At 40.6% G+C, this 18593-nt stretch overlaps 1 protein-coding gene across 1 annotated transcript; it reads right to left on the reverse strand.

The window, feature by feature from the left end:
• Positions 1 to 1156: 1156 nt before the first annotated feature.
• pdia6.S (protein disulfide isomerase family A member 6 S homeolog) lies at positions 1157 to 16712 on the reverse strand. Its single transcript, NM_001086836.1, is given in 13 exon segments — positions 1157 to 1729; positions 3461 to 3557; positions 4506 to 4664; positions 5229 to 5301; positions 5478 to 5562; positions 6049 to 6189; positions 6973 to 7087; positions 7463 to 7599; positions 8947 to 9053; positions 9680 to 9806; positions 11747 to 11804; positions 13724 to 13865; positions 16621 to 16712. Coding segments are annotated over 13 exon segments (1329 nt in total). The 5' UTR covers positions 16640 to 16712; the 3' UTR covers positions 1157 to 1660.
• Between the last annotated feature and the right edge of the window lie 1881 nt (positions 16713 to 18593).

Raw genomic sequence — 18593 nt, forward strand, 5'->3', positions numbered from 1 at the left:
CATTTTTCTGACAATTTGCTTTGCAGGAAAAAATCTGATTTTCAAGTTTTTTTTTTTGTATTTGTCACCCGAAAACTCTGATTTCTTATGCTTTTTCAGATTCAGATTTTTACTTCCTCGGGGGGTTTAATAAATTCTGAAAAAAAGTTATTGAATTTTTAAAAGTCTGATTTTCTAAAAAAAAAAAAAAAATAAATCACAAACTTTTCAGGATTTTAGCATTCAAAGTTTTGTAAATAACCCCCTTTTCCATTGGTTTTCATTATTTATAGTTTTAGAATTATTTGCCTTTTTCTTCCGACTCTTTTCCAGCTTTCAGATGGGTATCTCTGACCCCGTCTAAAAACTAAATGCTCTGTAAGGCTACACACTTATTATTACTGCTTCTTTTTATTGCTCATCTTTTTAGTAAGCTCCTCTCCTATTCATATTCCAGTCTCTTATTCAAATCAATGCATGGTTGCTAGGGGAATTTGGACTAGAGTCCTGCAGCGGGTCGGGCACCGGCAAAAAAAGTGGGCACCCTGCGGTGCGGGTCTAGATGCGGGCTGCTCGTCTCATCTAAATTTCTTATGTACTTTTGTCTATATTTTACTCCTATTAAAGTTCTACAAAACTTGTTTCGGTCCCCGCCCATTTTTGATGATGTCACTTCCGGTTTGCAGCAACATCACTTCCAGTTTGATGGTGGTCGGTGGGTTGCGGATAAGGCAGTTGCAGGTCCGGTTAGCGGATCAAAGTGAGTAAATATGCAGGTTGCGGTTCGGGTCTAAGAAATTGGTTCCACGCAGGACTCTAATTTGGACCCTATCTACCAGATTGTTTATAATGCAAATTGAAGAGCTGCTGAATAAAAAGCTAAAGAACTGAAAAACGTTAAATAATAAAAAATGAAAACCAATTGCAAATTGTCTCAGAATATCACTTTCTACATCATTAAAAGTTAACTCAATGGTGAACAACCCTTATTCTGGGAGTTGTGACCTGGAATGACTGGGGGGCTACGAGTGTGATACTCCAGCACTAGACTGTTACAGCCTGGAGTTGTGGGAGATGTAGTTGCACCGCAGCTCCTGGAGAGCAAAAGTTAAATTCTGCTTATTTGTGGGTGGTTTATTCTCATTGCACGTTGTCCCCGCATGAAAGAAACCCACTATATGTCAAAAAATATTTTATTCATAAACTGAGTCAGGCTGATCAATTTGCAAATGAAAATACCCAAAACATAAAAATACACAAACTCACTGCCGTGTCAGCCACGATGCACTTCTCAATGGCCACAAGGTAGTACAGTAAACACTCCGACAGCTTTATTCTCCAGCACCCCCAACCCTAACCCACCCCCAACCCTAACCCACCCCCAAAAGGTTGACGGCAGCTCCCCTCAATATCTAAAGAGAATACAATGAGATTCACCGTTACACCAATTCACAGAATTTGTCAGTGTTCTCCCGAGAAGGCCTCTCTGTAGGTCTTGATAAAACCCTTCTCTCTCTGAGTGCACATTTGTTAATTCATCTTAAAAAGAAAAGAAAAAACAGGAAGATATGGGGGCACCACTGTATTCAGCCGATAACCAGAGATGGGCTGGTGTCTGACAGTTACAAACTCCCTCCAAACATTGGGATGAAACAACAGGACACACGGAGCTGCCGTGTCCTCACAACTCGTCTTTCCCGATGTCGTCCAGCTCCACGTCACTCAGATCGATATCATCCTCAGCTGGCAGCTGCAAGGCAACAAGGGGAAACTGCAGGTAAGCTCCAGTCTTACAAACATCTCTCATGAGCCAATAAAAGGGATTGAAAGGCGAGACACCCGCTATTCACAAACATTTACTCTTACAATTAAAATATTAGGAAGGTCGCTAGAGTTCTTGAGGCGGAATTTTTTTTAACACATTAGTTAATAGTGCACTGAAATCCATCCATTTCTCAAAAGAGCAAACAGATTTTTTTATATTTCATTTTTATTGTCTGTTTCCCAGTTGCCTCCAGTCATGTGACTTGTGCTCTGATAAACTTCAATCACTCTTTACTGCAAGTTGGAGTGATATCGCTCCCCTCCTCCCCAGCAGCCTAACAACAAAACAATAGGAAGGTAACCAGATAGGCTTGACTATGTCCTAATAAAGATTTTTCTACTTTTTATATATCATCAGGGCTTCCTTTTCTACCAACAGTAAGGGGCAGATTTATCAAAGATTTAGGTGAAATTTCGAATTTCGACTAGGGAATAGTCCAAATTCGATTCGAATTTAAAAAAAAAAAAAAATCAAAAATTCAAATATCAAAATTCATCATGTACTGTCTCTTTAAAAATTCGACTTCTACCATTCGCCATCTAAAACCTGCCGAATCGCTGTTTTAGCCTATGGGGAACCTCCTAGAACCTATTTGGAGTCAATTGGTAGACTTTGAAAAAATCTGAGTTTTTTTTGGGGAAAAACGTTGCATTGAATTAGATCGAATGCACTATTCCTTTGATTCGTATGATTTGAATTCGGCCGAATATGGGCCTATTCGATCGAAAATTGACCTGTTCAACCCAAAAAAAAAAAAAAAAAAAAAAAGACTTAATTTCCATTGGTCTTTTTGAATTCGAATTTCAAAGTTTTCTCAATTTGAAATTCGACCCTTGATAAATATGCCCCTTAGTCTATCCCATTTTTGTTTAATCAGATAGCAGCTCCCTAACACAAGATAACAGCTGCCTGGTAGATCTAAGAACAGAACTCAATAGTAAAATCCAGGTCCAACTGAGACACATTCAGTTATATTGAGTAGGAGAAACAACAGCCTGCCAGAAAGCAGTTCCATCCTAAAGTGCTAGCTCTTACTGAAAGCACATGACCAGGCAAAATGACCTGAGATGCACCTACACTCCAATATTACAACTAAAAAATACACTGGTTCAGGAATTAAGTTATATATTGTAGAGTGAGGGTTTTTTTTAAACTACAGTTTGAATTCACATTTAAAGGAGAATTCAACCCAGCAAAAAAAGCCCTAACCCCCACCCCACATAGATCCCCCTCCCTCCAGCCTAATTGCCCCCCTCTGGGAAATGCCCCTTTTTACTTACCCCATGGCACATATTCAAGCATCGGAGAGTTCACCACAGCCATCTTCCGGCGCTTTGACAATTTCCGTCCATTTTGGCGCATGCGAAGTTGTCGCAAACAAGTAAATTGCTCCAACTGCACATGCGCCACTTCGCCGGTCTCCATCTCGGATTACCGAAGACCCAAAAGATGGCTGCGTGGAACTCCAATGCCTGAATCTGCCTGAGGGGTAAGTAAAAAGTTCAGGACATTTCCCCGGAGCGGCAGTTAAGCCGAGGGGGTCTACATGGGGTGGGGGGTTGGGTTTTTTTGCTAAAGGGTTAAATTGTCCTTCAAAGAAGTGATTGCAAACGAAGCTTCAGAATACAGGGGGTTGAAGTTAAAGTATAACCTTACCTCTCCATCTTTTCCATCCCAAGGTTCCACTGTATTGATTTTAGGAATTGCTCCTCCACCCACAGGTGATGTAGAACCACGCCCATAAGAGAGCTCCCTAAATGAGAAACATAAATACATGGTCAAGAAATGTCATAAATTCCCAAAAAGTAATCTGTGATCAAGAGCACACACACTTGTTCAAGAACGTCACTCAGTATAGGCAATGGCTCTACTAGATTACAAAATACTGCAACTAATTGAGGATCTGTGATAAAGCGAATTTCATTTTAATTTCACAAAGGCGATTACAACAACAAAATGCAGTGTCAAGTCCCATATTAGGATGTGTTTGGATTTAAAGGGAAACGGTCATCGGGAAAAAAGTTTTTTTCAAAACACATCAGTTAATAGCACGGCTCCAGCAGAATTCTGCACTGAAATCCATTTTTCAAAAGAGCAAACAGTTTATTTTTATATTTAATTTTGAAATCTGACATGGGGCTAGACATATTGTCAATTTCCCAGCTGCTCCAAGTCATGGGACTTGTGCTCTGATAAACTTCAATCACTCTTTACTGCTGTACTGCAAGTTGGAGTGATATCACCCCCTCGCTTTTCCCCCCCAGCAGCCTAACAACAGAACAATGGGAAGGTAACCAGATAGCAGCTCCCTAACACAAGATAACAGCTGACTGGTAGATCTAAGATCAGCACTTAATAGTAGAAATCCATGTCCCACTGTGACACATTCAGTTACATTGAGTAGGAGAAACAACAGCCTGCCAGAAAGTAGTTCTATCCTAAAGTGCTGGCTCTTTCTGAAAGCACATGACCAGGCAAAATGACCTGAGATGCACCTACACACCAATATTACAACTAAAAAAAAAATACACTTGCTGGTTCAGGAATGACATTTTTTATTGTAGAGTGAATTATTTGCAGTGTAAACAGTGTAATTTAGAAATAAAAACAACATCATAAAAATCACGACAGAATCCCTTTAAATATTATTTTATATTATTGAGAATCTTGCAAACTCCTCAACCACACTCCTTGAACTCACCTTAAGAACTCGTTAATGCCCTGCTCGCTGAAGGAACCTTTCAGAAGTGCAAATTTCATTTTTCTTGCATTGATGGCAGCCATGGCAGGGTACCCAAAGCCTCCAATTCCCAGTGAGGTTTCCAGATCCATCTGAGTGCCAGCTTCAGCCCACAACCACCTTAGAAAAAAAATAAATCATAAAGCACCACAAATATACTGAACAAAACACGGTTTCGAAATAGCAGTGCTTAAAATAGATATTTCCTTTTGTTACAAACAATTTCAGATTTTGGGTGGAGGACCCCTTATAAACCCACTACCCGACCCTCTAGTTTGAAACCGGAGTGCTTTGCAGGAACCAGACCTAGAGCAGGACTTTAAACGATGTTAAATCACTAAAAATTAGAGATGCATCAAAGTCAGGATTCAGTTCGGGATTCAGCCTTTTTCAGCAGGATTCGGATTTGGCCGAATCCGTGTGTCTGGCTGAACAGAATCCTAATTTGCATATGTAAATTAGGGGTAGAAAGGGAAATCATGCGACTTTTCATAACAAAACAAGGAAGTAAGATTGTTTTTCCACTTTTTCCTTTCCCTAATTTGCATATGTACATTAGGGAGTCAATTCTGTATTCGGCCAAATCTTTCAAGAAGGATTCAGCCGAATCCCAAATAGTGGATTCGGTGCATCGCTACTAAAAAACAAGTTTATATGAATCAAACACTAAGTATTGCATCTTACCCCCACATTTTCTTTTTGTATTTGTCGGCCATCTTCAGCATTACTTCCAAGTAAGAATTTCTTCCAGCAGCACCTGGGTAACAGAGGGGAAAAAAATGTATAAGGGGATTGTCTCAAACACAAGGCAAATACCTTTATGTTTTACTAAAAGCCTGTGGCCAGTGTTGTTGTTTATTGAATATTGCTGAGCCATTCCCAATTAGCAGTTCATGGAAAGATAAAATAAGTCCTAATGTTCTGTTTGCTTACCTGTGTCAAGAATATGTGGCAATACAGCAACAATACACAACTGGTGCTCTTCGCAGGTCTTCTTTACTATATCTCCATTCAGGATCTGCACAAAAAAAAAAAAAATAATAATAATAATAATAATAATAATAAGCCAAGCATCACGGCTACAAGCATCCAGTAGTACAAAGCTTTTTAAATGGTCTTCCTGAGCCCCCAAAATGTGCACTTCCACAAATTTAACTGTGTTGTTTGAAAGAAGTATTATACGGGTATGGGACCGGTTATCCAGAATGCTTGAGACCTGGGGTTTTCCGGAAATTGGATCTTTCTATAATTTGGATCTTCATACCTTAAGTCTAGTAGAAAACATTCAATTAACCCAATAGGCTGATTTTTGCCTCCGATAAATATTAATTATATCTTAGTTGGGATCAAGTACACGCTACTGCTTTAATGTTAAAGGGAAAAGGGTAAAAATTTGGATTATTTCATTATAATGGAGTCTATGGGAGACAGCCATTCCGTAATTCGGAGTTTTCTGGATAACGAATCCCATACCTGTATAGGAGCATGGCAAGGTATGCATTACCTCATTAATCTCAGGGGGTGGTGCATTCTCTGAGAACAGATCCACTGCACGAGCGACAATGTCAGGCTTGGTCCTTCCGCCATCATAATCCACAGGTTCTTCGCCTTTCTGGAATATCTTAATTGTGGGGAAACCTCTTATCTGTGACAGAAAAAAAAAAAAAAACCACTTGAAGAAGCAGTAATGTATTGCTTCTGTCCTGTTTTAAAGAGAAGCCCTTTTTTTCCTTGAGAGAAAGACAAAGAAAATCGATTAAAGGGATTCGGTCATGATTTTTATGGTGTGTTTTTATTTCTAAATATCACTGTTTATACTGCAAATTCACTCTACAATATACAATTTCATTCCTGAACAAGCAAGTAAGTATTTTTTAGTTGTAATATTGGTGTGTAGGCGCATCTCAGGTCATTTTGCCTGGTCATGTGCTTTCAGAAAGAGCCAGCACTTTAGGATGGAACTGCTTTCTGGCAGGCTGTTGTTTCTCCTACTCAATGTAACTGAATGTGTCTCAGTGGGACCTGGATTTTACTATTGAGTGTTGTTCTTAGATCTACCAGGCAGCTGTTATCTTGTGTTAGGGAGCTGCTATCTGGTTACCCTCCCATTATTCTGTTGTTAGGCTGCTGGGGGGGGGGGGAAGAAGGGAGGGGGGTGATATCAACTTGCAGTGCAGCAGTAAGTGACTGAAGTTTAACAGAGCACAAGTCATATGACTGGGGGCAGCTGGGAAACGGAAAATATATCTAGCACCATGTCAGATTTCAAAATTAAATATAAACAATCTGTTTGCCCTTTTTAGAAAAGGATTTCAGTGCAGAATTCTGCTGGATCAGCGCTAAAAACACATTTTCCCATGACACTATCCCTTTAAGATTCCCATATATGACATCTAATTACACAATAAACATTAATTGTTCTACTCACCCCATAACGACTGGCCAACACCTGGCTGACAGTGGCATCTACAGCAGCCAATTTTACTTTTCCATTGGTCTTCTCCTTAACCTCAGTGGCAGCAGCTGCCCATTCAGGCTCTAAACTGAAAAGCAAACATGACATAAATCAGCAGGTTAGTGAGGATTTGCCCGAATCCTGCTGAAAAAGGCAGAATCCCGAACCGAACCCTGGATTCGGTGCATCCCTACAGAGGAATCAGAGCAGCATTACTTTGAGGGGTTACTGGTGTATTTATATAGACCTTTCTGATAACGCTTACTTAGATTCGGCCTTTACTTCTCCTTTAAGTAAAACAAAAAAAAAAATTCTCATTTATTATGCCAAATTAAAATCAATTAGACCCCCCCAGAAAAGCCTAACGCGTTAGGCATCTAAAGATTAGTATGTCAATTTTGTATTTCTAAGGAAAGGGATATGCCTCAATCAATCTTGTTTGGCCAAGACAAGGCACACTTACGTTTTACAATGCCCACACCAGGGAGCATAAAACTCAACAAGCCACACATCATCGCTGTTCAGTACATTCTTGTCAAATGTGTCGTCGGTCAGGTCAATAACGTCTTTTTTGCTCCCACCACTGCCGCCGCTGTAGCTCTGTAGGAAAAAAACACGGTAATGTAATCATGAAATAGGAAAGAACAAGTGTTTAATGGAGGCGATTTATAAATTACAAATGCAATGCTTTCATTCTGTACACATTTGGCTTAAAAGGAATTGTTCAATATTACATAAAAACTGGTTAAATAGATAGGCTGTGCAAAATAAAAAATGTTTCTAATATAGTTAATTAGGCAAAAATGTAATGTATAAAGACTGGAGTGACTGGATGTGTAACATAATAGCCAGAACACTACTTCCTGCTTTTCAGCTCTTTTGGTTTCCACTGATTGGTTACCAGGCAGTAACCAATCAGTGACTTGAGAGGGGCCATATGGGACACATCTGTTGCTTTTGTATCTGAGCTGAATGCTGAGGAGCAAACTCACTGAACAGAAATGTACCATGTGGCCCCCCTTAAAAGGGTAGTCCATCTTAAAGTTAATGTTGAATATGTTATAGAATGGCCAATTCTAAGTCTCTTTTCAAGTGAACTTCATTATTTGTTTTATATCGTTTTTTAATTATTTGCCTTTTTCTTCCGACTCTTAACAGCTTTCAAAAGAGGGTCACTGACCCCATCTTAAAAAAAAAAAAAATGTTCTGTGTGGCGGCAAATGTATAGTTCTTTTTTTTTATTACTCATCTTTCTATTCAGACACTCTCCTATTCATGTTCCAGTCTCTTATTCAAATCAATGCATGGTTGCTAGAGTATTTTGGACCCTAGCAACCATGTTGCTTTTATGGCAAACTGAAGAGCTGCTGAATAGAAAGCTAAATAACTCAAAAACCACAAATAATAAAAAAAAATGAAAACCAATGGCCAATTGTCTCAGAATATCACGCTCTACGTCATACTTAAAGTTACGTCAAAAATGAACAACTCCTTTAAAGTGACTAACTCAGAGTTAGAGAGCTGCAAAGCAGGAAATGGTGTTCTGTTTTGTTAGACATCCAGTCACTCCAGCCTTTAAACATTACATTTTTTGCACAGCCTATTTACCCAGTTTTTATTCTGCTCCTTTAAACAAGCTGGACATTTTGTATCTCAACTGTTAGCAAATATTTATACCCTGTAGTAACCCAGATTCGAAATAGTTGGGAATGTCCTCAGCTATTGTGAACAGTATGGAATCTCAAACTATGATATGGAAATGTAGAGATGGAAGGCTTTGTGCTCACAAACAATATTGATACATCTATAAATGGTGGATATTTTTCAATTAACAGTTACACTGCAGTTCTAAATACTAAGCTCAAAAATAAGAATTTGTTAGGAACAGGACTATCCAATTTATTGTAATCCCAGTGATGGATGTTGCGTGCAACCACTGAAACCTACCTGCCTTCCTGAATCAGATCCACCGCTCCTTCCTCCAAGCCTGTCCTTAACAAAGGAACGAAGTGAGTTTAATGCAGCATCTATAATGGCATCGGCCGTCCTCCCTCCTACGTAGAGTTGCAAAAAAATACATGCAGAGATTAATGCGAGGGGTAAAAAACATCGCACAGTACACTGGTCTATAATCTGGATATCTCCGAAACTGCTAATAATATTTTGTGAATTTAGATCAATTGTCTTGCAAATCACTTATCAGCATTAGCCTAGGGGGCAGATTTATCAAGGGTCGAATTGAAAATTTGAATTCGAAATTAGAAAATTAGAAATTTTTTTTTTATGGTCACAAAAGTCAAATTCGACTAGGGAGTTATTCAAGTTTCATTGAGTTCTTAAAAAATTCTAATTCGATTTTCAAAATTTATCCTACTCTGGCTCTTTAAGAACTCAAATTCGACTATTCGCCGCCTAAAACCTTCCGAATTACTGTTTTAGTCAATGGGAGACGTCCAGAGATCAATTTGGAGTTGTTTGCAGCCTTCCTGACATTCAAGTTTTTTTCCAATTGAGTTTTTAAAACTTGAATCGAATTCGATCACATTCAAAAGAATTTAAAGAAATTCGATTTTTATAATAAGTTTCGATTGGTAGAATTTCGGTTCATGGTAGTTTATGGTTGTTTTAAAAAAAACTCACATGAAATGCATTTCCGTCATTATATACTAGTCCCAAATACCTTGATAATCATCTGGTTTGTTCTTATTCGCTCCGAATATTTTGATTGTTGGAAAGCCTCGCACCCCATACTGACCACCCAATGACTGATGCTGATCAGCATTGACAGCTCCGACTTTCACCACTCCCTGTAATAAACACAAAAAATCCAAGTAAGTTTTGTACTTTTAGCCCAGCAGGCAATTGCTTAAAGGGAAACTAAAGTCTAAAAATAAAATAATGCTAGAAATGCTGTATTTTGTATATTAAAAATAAACATGAACTTACTGCACCACAAGCCTAATTAAACAAATGATTTATGCTTTCAAAGTTGGCCACAGGGGGTCACCATCTTGTAACTTTGTTAAACATCTTTGCAAGACCAAGACTGTGCACGTAATGAATTATCAAAATAACACAAGTCAAATAATATCTGCCAGAAGCCGCTACAGCAAGACAGACTAATAATCAGAATATGCAGACTGCACTGGGTCTGTGGATACAAATCTCTATACCAATCGCCAGCTGCTTTACAGGGAAACAAACAAAGCTGCTCGAGTTCTGGGAAGTAAGGTGGGGGCTAGACCCTTTGAAAGTATGATCGTTTCCCTTCAGAGCAGTTAGGGACCGTCTATCCTATCTGCAGCAGTCAGAGCAAGTAAAACGAAGGGGGGATTACACTGCATTAAAGTAAGGTTTCTTTTAAAAAACGGTAGACATTTTTTAATATACCGGAGATAGGTTTCTTTTTCACTAAATAAAGTAAAAATGGGATTTTATTTTTTTGCCTTTACATTCCATTTAAAGGAGAACTAAACCCTAAAAATGAATGTGGCTAAAAATGCCATATTTTATTTACTGAACTTATTGCACGAGGCTAAAGTTTGAGCTTGTCAATAGCAGCAATGATCCAGGACTTCAAACTTGTCACAGGGGGTCACCATCTTGGAAAGTGTCTGTAACACTCACATGCTCAGTGGGCTCTGAGCAGCTGTTCAGAGACGACGCTTAGGGGTCGTCGCAAATTTTAAAGCAGAAAACGAGGTTGGCCTGTAATATAAGCTGATGCTACAGGGCTGATTATTAAATTATAATGCTAATTGCACTGGTTTCTGTGCTGCCATGTAGTAATTATGTGTATTAATTACTAATCAGCCTTATATGGTTACATTTCTATTCTATGTGTACTGTATATTGTGAGTGGGTCCCTAAGCTCAGTAAGTGACAGCAGCACAGAGCATGTGCAGTGAATCAGCAGAAACGAAGATGGGGAGCTACTGGGGCATCTTTGGAGACACGGATCTTTACTGCTAAAGGGCTGTGGTTGCCTTGGGCTGGTACAGAAGCTCAAAACATAATGTACAATATTTCTAGTCAGTTAGGCTTTAGTTCTCCTTTAACTAATTCTTTGCTTTGGGCACTGGAAAGTAAAATAGTACATTGTATGACCAAATTTATGAGGAAACCTCTTTCTTGTTACTGAAATTGGCTATTTAAACCACCCCCGGACACTGCCAACACAGGCACCACTACATCATATGATGATATTCCTGAAAATTCCATGCCTACTTCTTTGTGGCGAGGGAAAGGCTTTTTTCTATTTCAGCACCTCAGGCCAGTAGAGAACTGATTTTTGGACATGGGACTGGAAGAACTTGACTGGCCTGCACACAACCCCACAACTCCTGTGAGATGTATCAGAATGCAGATTGTGAGCCATGCCTTATATCTGTGCCCAAACTCTTACCCCATGAATGGAAGGAAATCTCACAACAATATTCCAACATCTAGTGGAAAGCCTTCCGAGAAGGGTAAAAGTTTCATATAAATACCACTGGTTGAGTAGTGAGAGTGTTCAACAGGCAGGTGTCAGGATACTTTGGCTATAAAGTGTATTTATTGCCAAGTGCTCTGTGTTGTGAGACAGTCATCTTTTTGGCTAATATATATATCAGATATGAAAAAAAAATTGACACAGAAAGAGCACACTTTATGTTCCCACTTGGCTCATGCAGTAGGCCATTCTTTCCAAGTCAAAATAAAAACATGCTTTTTTGGCCGCTACTTCTCTTAAAATATTCAAAATTACCTTTAATGCTGTAGCTGCTTTCTTCCAGTCTGGAGTCAATCTCTGGCAGTGACCACACCTTTAATCAATTAAAAACAAAATTGTAGCACAAACATAACTACATCCTCTTGCTTTCATCTATGTGAAGGCGCACCATTAACACACAAGTCTGCCAACATCAGTAATGTCTTTACCCAATAAACAGCTATAACATATACCCAACTGCAGACAAAAGCCTTTGTTAATGCCACTCAAGCCTAGGCAACCTGTTTGGGGCTCTACAAACAGTATGATGGACCTGCCCCCGCCCCCATATGTTTTTTAATAATAGAAAATAGAGCCCAGTGCCTTGGAGTTATCCTAGATTCTGCCCTGTCCTTCACTCCTCATATCCAGTCACTTTTTAAATCATGCCGCTTTCACCTAAGGAACATATCCAAAATACCATCATTTATCACCCAAGATGCCGCCAAAATTCTTATTCACTCTCTCATCAGATCACGTTTAGACTACTGTAACCCTCTATTAATTGGCCTTCTCTGCCAGAGATTGTCACCTCTCCAGTCCATAATGAACATTGCCGCAAGGTTTATACACCTCACCAACCGCTCCTCCTCTGCCAATCCCTGCACTGGCTTCCGCTACCTTTCAGAATAAAATTCAAACAAATGACCCTGACATTCAAAGCAATTCATAACTCTGCCCCACCCTACATTTCTGAACTCATCTCTAGATAGTCACCCAACCACTTACTACGCTCCTCTACTGACCTGCTCCTCAACTCTTCTTTCATTACCTCCTCACACTCTCGCATTCAAGACTTTGCAAGGGCTGCCCCCCCCCCCCTCTGGCATTCTCTCCCATGGTCTGTCCGACTTTCTACCAACCTTTCTGCTTTCAAGAAATCTCTTAAAACACACTTATTTAGAGAAGCCTACCCTCACTCTGCTTAACTACCAAATGCAACACCACATACAGTACCACATCTCTCACTCACTTAATTCTGATCTTGCCCACTCCCATACCTTGTGTCTTATTACCTTCTAGGCATGTACCAAATCCACTAATTTGGATTCGGCCAAACCCCTGAATCCTTTGCGAAAGATTCAGCTGTATACCGAACCCTAATTTGCATATGCAAATTATGGGTGGGAAGGGGAAAACATTACTTCCTTGTTTTGTGAAAAGTTACGCGATTTCCCTCGCCTAATTTGCATATGCAAACTAGGATTCGGTTCGACCAGGCAGAAGGATTCGGCCTAATCCCGAACCGAATCCTGGATTTGGTGCATCACTATTACCTTCCCTTTAGATTGTAAGCTCTTTTGCACAGGGCCTTCCTCATCTTTTTTACCTGTATTGTCGTGATGTATGTAACTTCATAATTTCTATGTATGTAATTCATGTGATTTAGGTGTATAAACACATTTACTTTACAGCGCTGCTCAATATGTTGGCGCTCTATAAATACATGTTAATCATAATAATATTAGATGTAACTGAATCTAAACACAGTGTTTATCCTTATCTTGTTCTCTGGATCTCCGTCTTTAAACAATGTAACAAAAAGTCAGTTATCCTCCAGGTCTGTTAATCATATGGCTTTTGTTACACTGCTACAAGAGTCAGAACCTGCAGAGCAACCAAATATTACTTTCTATAGCAATTACATTTGCAAAACCACTGGAAAAAAAAATGAATTATTTTTCTATATTATGCTAAAAAACGTTTTTAGATCCCTCTTTCTTAATAGGTCTTGTGGGACTGCACTGAAACTGCATAGTTTGTCTCAATTGTGACGCTTGGCACATTGTTATGGGTTTCCTAGAACAGTAAAACACAGATGTTAACTAGATAACTCAACACTAATCCTGAACTACAGCTCCCAATAGACAGAACAGATTCAGCACTGTTCACACCTAGTAGACCCCCCCCCCATCATGTGTTCTCATTTCAAACGACAGCAGTGCTTGCATAGGTTAGAGGCCAAATACTCACCAGGGGGCATAAAACTCCACCAGCCATAAACTGTCACTCTGGATAACTTCTTTATTAAAGTTGCTAAGTGTCAACTCGATGACATCGTCGCTGGGTGAGTACATGGCACTTGCAGCCAAGATCAATGTGCAGGCCACTGCACCTACGGATAGAAAAGAAGCAGGGGAAATATTTAGTTCCATGCCAATAAAAAATATACACACATTTCTTTAGGTGGCCATAGACGTAGAGATCCGCTCATTTGGCGATGTCGCCAAAGATTTGCCCACATTGAATTGGCCGACATCGAGCTGATCCGACCGTGTGCCCTAGGGCCCAAAGATCGGATCATAATGCAGGAGAACAGGCGGTCGGATCACGGGACCGCATACATGTAGAGATGTGGCTGCGATCCGACAGGATTTTTTAACCCGTTCGATCGTGATATCGATCGGGAAAGCCCGTCGGATGGCCCCACACACAGACCAATAAGTTGCCGACTCGGTCTGTCGGCAGCTATATAAAAAGGGACCTGTCAACCTCAGAAATAATTTCAAATTCTTTTCTATCATGTTAGTTGAGCAAAAGAAACTTTACTTACACTGTATTTATTATTGAAATGGGGTTTTGATCAGTCTTGGAATTATACAATCACAGCAAGCAGGCAGGAGCAATTTTGTGGACACTGTTATTAAGACAAATTGTGTATCACCCCAAAATCTTGTGTAATCGCCAGAATGGGGGACCTAATACCCATACACAGTGCCCTACACAATTAGAATGTGAGGAGGGATGGGGAATGTGAGGGAGCAGTGACATGTAGGAATTGCTGAATAGAAAGTGAAAGTAATTGACTGCCTCAGGCATAGAGGCGGGGCAGATATTTAAACACCTTTATAACACATATGGATGTTTTAATGAAAAAAAAAAAAAATGAATGTGTGTTCCATGTTTACTTCGCAGAGGACATTTATTATACATCTTTTTTTGTGTAGGTGACAGGTCCGCTTTAAGTATTTCTCTCGGATACAGATTAAAAACAACCCAGTATTGATAAAGGGCAAGTACAGGTTGCCGGCCATATAGCCTGAAGGTATAAATCAGAGAGGCCCAAACAGTGAGTTTCCACCTGTTGCCGAATAACAGCTTCCAGCATTCCCAGACAGCTGTCCCTCCTTACAGGATACTAAAAAATTGGTGTTTAAAGGATGAACGTTGGACAATGCTGTGCTCACCCCTCTAAACCATGTGTCAACATATGACTTGTTGTACGAGTTCTTGCTCAAGGTTATAATGGACTGAAGACAGGAATTCCCCGTACCATCCTTTCCCTTGCTGCATTGTTTGAACACAGCAGAGAAAGTATCACCAGGAAGTGCTGGCTAACTGCTTGCGATCAGTATTAGGGATGGGCGAATTTGACCCGTTTCATCAAAAATTCGCCGCAGGCGCCCATTAAAGTCTATGTGCGTCAAAAATATTTTGTTGTGCGGTGAAATTGTGTTTTTTGTCTTTTTAACCCTGTCGGTGCCAGAGTGTTCAGCTTCCTGATCCAAAACACCTCTCTCTGGAGCAAAATTTTTGACCTATCACCCCCTCTCCTAAGTGGGGGGATGTGGTCAATGGCTATGTAGCGAAATGTAGGTAACCTATGGCCGGCCTCCAAAAAATGATTTGCCACTGGCTTGTTGGTGAACCCATCTCGAAATGCAGTACTAATGGCAGATCTATGGCCGTCCATGCGTAAACGCAGTGTTTGGTCAGATTTCCCCACGTACGACAAACCAAAAGCTTAAGTAAAGCTCTAGTTTGACGGAAGCACCAATATTGTCCATAGTCTGACACGGTTTTTATGAGTAGCACAGCCCCCATAAGGGGAGTGGTGATCCTGATCACATGGGTCATTCTAGAACACGTGGTTGGGTGAGTGTAATTGGTTTTAGCTATTTATTCACAGATTTTTTTAAATGTTGTATGTATGGTCTTGAGAAAGGTCTTAGGCAAAGACCGAAACGTTGACCTGTTTTTTTAAAGATGTATTAAATAAAGAAAAGATTTTTTAACTGTTTAAAGGTTCCTGGTGTGCACCTCGCTCTTTTGATATTATATATATATATATATATTTTTTTTTTTTATTATTGTCCACACGATATAATGTGTGGGCGATTCAGCAGTGGCGTAACTAGAAGATAGTGGGTCCCACGGAAAACTCATTTTAGGGGCCCCATTAACTTTAGGAAGCAGTGCACTTTAATACAAATACATGGAAATTGCTTATCAGTCAGTACCTCTAGGACCCTACACATGGCTTTCTTTATTAGATTACTTTATTAGAATGGGCTTGTTTACATGTATCTGGGAATGGGGGGTAACTTTAGCTGACCCTGTGGCTTAAGTAATGGGGGAGCCCAGGAAGTACTGCGAGGGCCCCCCCCCAAGAAGTACTGGGGGGGCCCAAGTCGTTCAGGGGCACAGGAAGTACTGGAGGGGCCCCGAGAAGTACTGGAGGGGCCCCGAGAAGTACTGGAGGGGCCAAGAAGTACTGGAGGGGCCAAGAAGTAATGGAGGGGCCAGGAAGTAATGGAGGGGCCAGGAAGTTCATACATGTTTAAGAATAATGATTTATTAAGCTGGGCCCTCAAATGCTGCTTGTTTGGGGCCCATTACCCTGTGGTCACAGCAGTGAGTGTAAATGCATAAGGTGCCAGTATATGTGTTGATTGTATGGAGACAGGACAGAGAAAAGCTGCGCAGCCATTGAATGAAAGGGAATCATGAGAAATAAGTGCATAGGAAATGTCCAGTCTCTTGAGTTCATGTTTAACTCCCAGGCCGGCGTGGGATGCCAGAGCTCAGGAAGATATAGTGAAACCATTGAAACCGCCTGTATATACCGTGACATGAAAACAGTCTCTTACCAAGAAACGCTCTCGCCATCTCTGCGCCTGGCACGATACCCTTCCGCCGCTGCTGCTTCTATAAGGATCCAACCCCTCCGCCGGCACTTGCTTGTCTGCCCCACTCTGCCTCACATACACATAGCTAAGCGATCGTCTTCCGCCGTGTCCACCTTCCATTGGCTCCCCTCAAGGTACCTTATTAGGACTAGCCAATCAGGAGCCGACGGGTAGCGCAGCCGCTGATGACTTTCTCGCCTGCATTCTCCGGCCAGAGGGAGCTGGAGGAATGTTATTGGTTGGCTTCGCGTGGCGTAGTTAATGGGCGGAGCTTGAAACCTCCTGCTTGAGCCGGACTCTGTCAGTGTATTGAACGATGAATGTGAGGCCTCGCCCATTGCCATTGTCAACAACCAATCTGCGTCTGTCTCTGATCCTTCCACCTTGGGTTTATGAAAGCTGATGTCGGATTGGTTGATTGGTATATTTGGGGAATACTCGGAAAAGGTTTGTTTCCTTGGGACTGTTAGAATAGGGTGCCCAGCAGAGATTTATTTATTTACAGTCTCTCCCAGGCTTGGACTTTAAACGTTTACATGGCTGTTATTGTTAGGAGTTAATAGGAATCTAAGGAAAAAGAATAACAATAAAAAGGGAAGCCTGTCTGCTGGGGTCACTGACCCCCTCACAGCAATTTCAGAATAGGAAGTTCTACTGCGAAATAAAGAAGAGGGAGTCCATGTTTAATTTGGGGAATATGAAGGTTTCCTTCCCCTTTTATTAAAGACATTATGTTTGACATGCTCACTATGATATTAATTCCCTCAGGGCCTCCATTAGAAATCACAGGGCCACCCAGCTGGTATTCTGCCTGCAAAACACGCTCCAAGTAGGGTTGTCACCTGGCCGGTAAAAATGACGGTTCATCCCAATCTTATTAATAGGGAAAAGAGATAAATATATAGGAAAGACAGAATTTTTTTCCAGAAAAGGTGGCAACCCTAGCTCCAAGGCTGGGACCAGTATAGCAAATTTACCAGCAATGCAGTTGTAAATTGTAATGCCCATACATTTAGCCCCTGGCCCTCCCCTAATCTGCCCAATCTTACCTCTTTTCTTGCCAGATTTCCTCCAAAACCAGCCCACCATTCATTGTATGTGTGATGAGTGTCGGACTGGGACACCAGGGGCCCATCCAAAAATCTTAGACCAGGGGCCCACCAAAAGTGCTTAAATTAGGGGCCCACTCTCAGTTTCAGTTATTACAGTTTTGCTAATGAAGGCGAATTGCCCTTTAAGCTGTGAGTCTAACTTCTCCCAAGGGACCTGTTATCTTATATTGTTACAATTACTTATTTGCTTATCTCAAAATTGTTACAAAAGTATCTTATCTGCAGCTGTGGCTGTTCTGGGCTCTCTGCCAAAAGCCAATTAAGTTAGAAACTTTGGGGTTTTTTTCTGGCTGTTCAGTGCAGAGAAAACTGGGATTTTCCAGTACAAACGAGGGACTGCGGGTTGAGCTGTGAAAAGAGGGACTGTCCCTCTAAAATTGGGACAGTTGTGAGGTATGCCAGCCCCCTTTTTTGCCCCCGCTCTGCTGTCTAAATATAGTCCTGCCCCTTTGTACCATTACAGATCTAATTATATCATAGTCCACCCCTCAGGTCTGGACTGAGAATCAAAATAGGCCCTGGCATTTCAGGTACCCAGAGGCCCCAACAGGCCACACAGACCTAAACAGCTTCCCACCAAAATAAACTTTTAAAGATTGTCTTTATAAAAGACAACTAATTCTACCTTTACAAAACAAGCACCTACACAACTTGAATCCTGTTGTCAAAAAGCATTCAGATTAAAACGAGAGCCTCTCCATTTTGTATAAACAATTATTGTCCCAAAGGCCTGAAAAACATTTGAAGCATATGACGCACTGGGAAAGGGAGATATGGCAATCATTACTGCAAAATTAATCAGAATATAACGAATATTAACAG

The sequence above is a fragment of the Xenopus laevis genome, chromosome 5S (assembly GCF_017654675.1).
Source record: "Xenopus laevis strain J_2021 chromosome 5S, Xenopus_laevis_v10.1, whole genome shotgun sequence".
Classification (NCBI taxonomy): Eukaryota; Metazoa; Chordata; class Amphibia; order Anura; family Pipidae; genus Xenopus; species Xenopus laevis.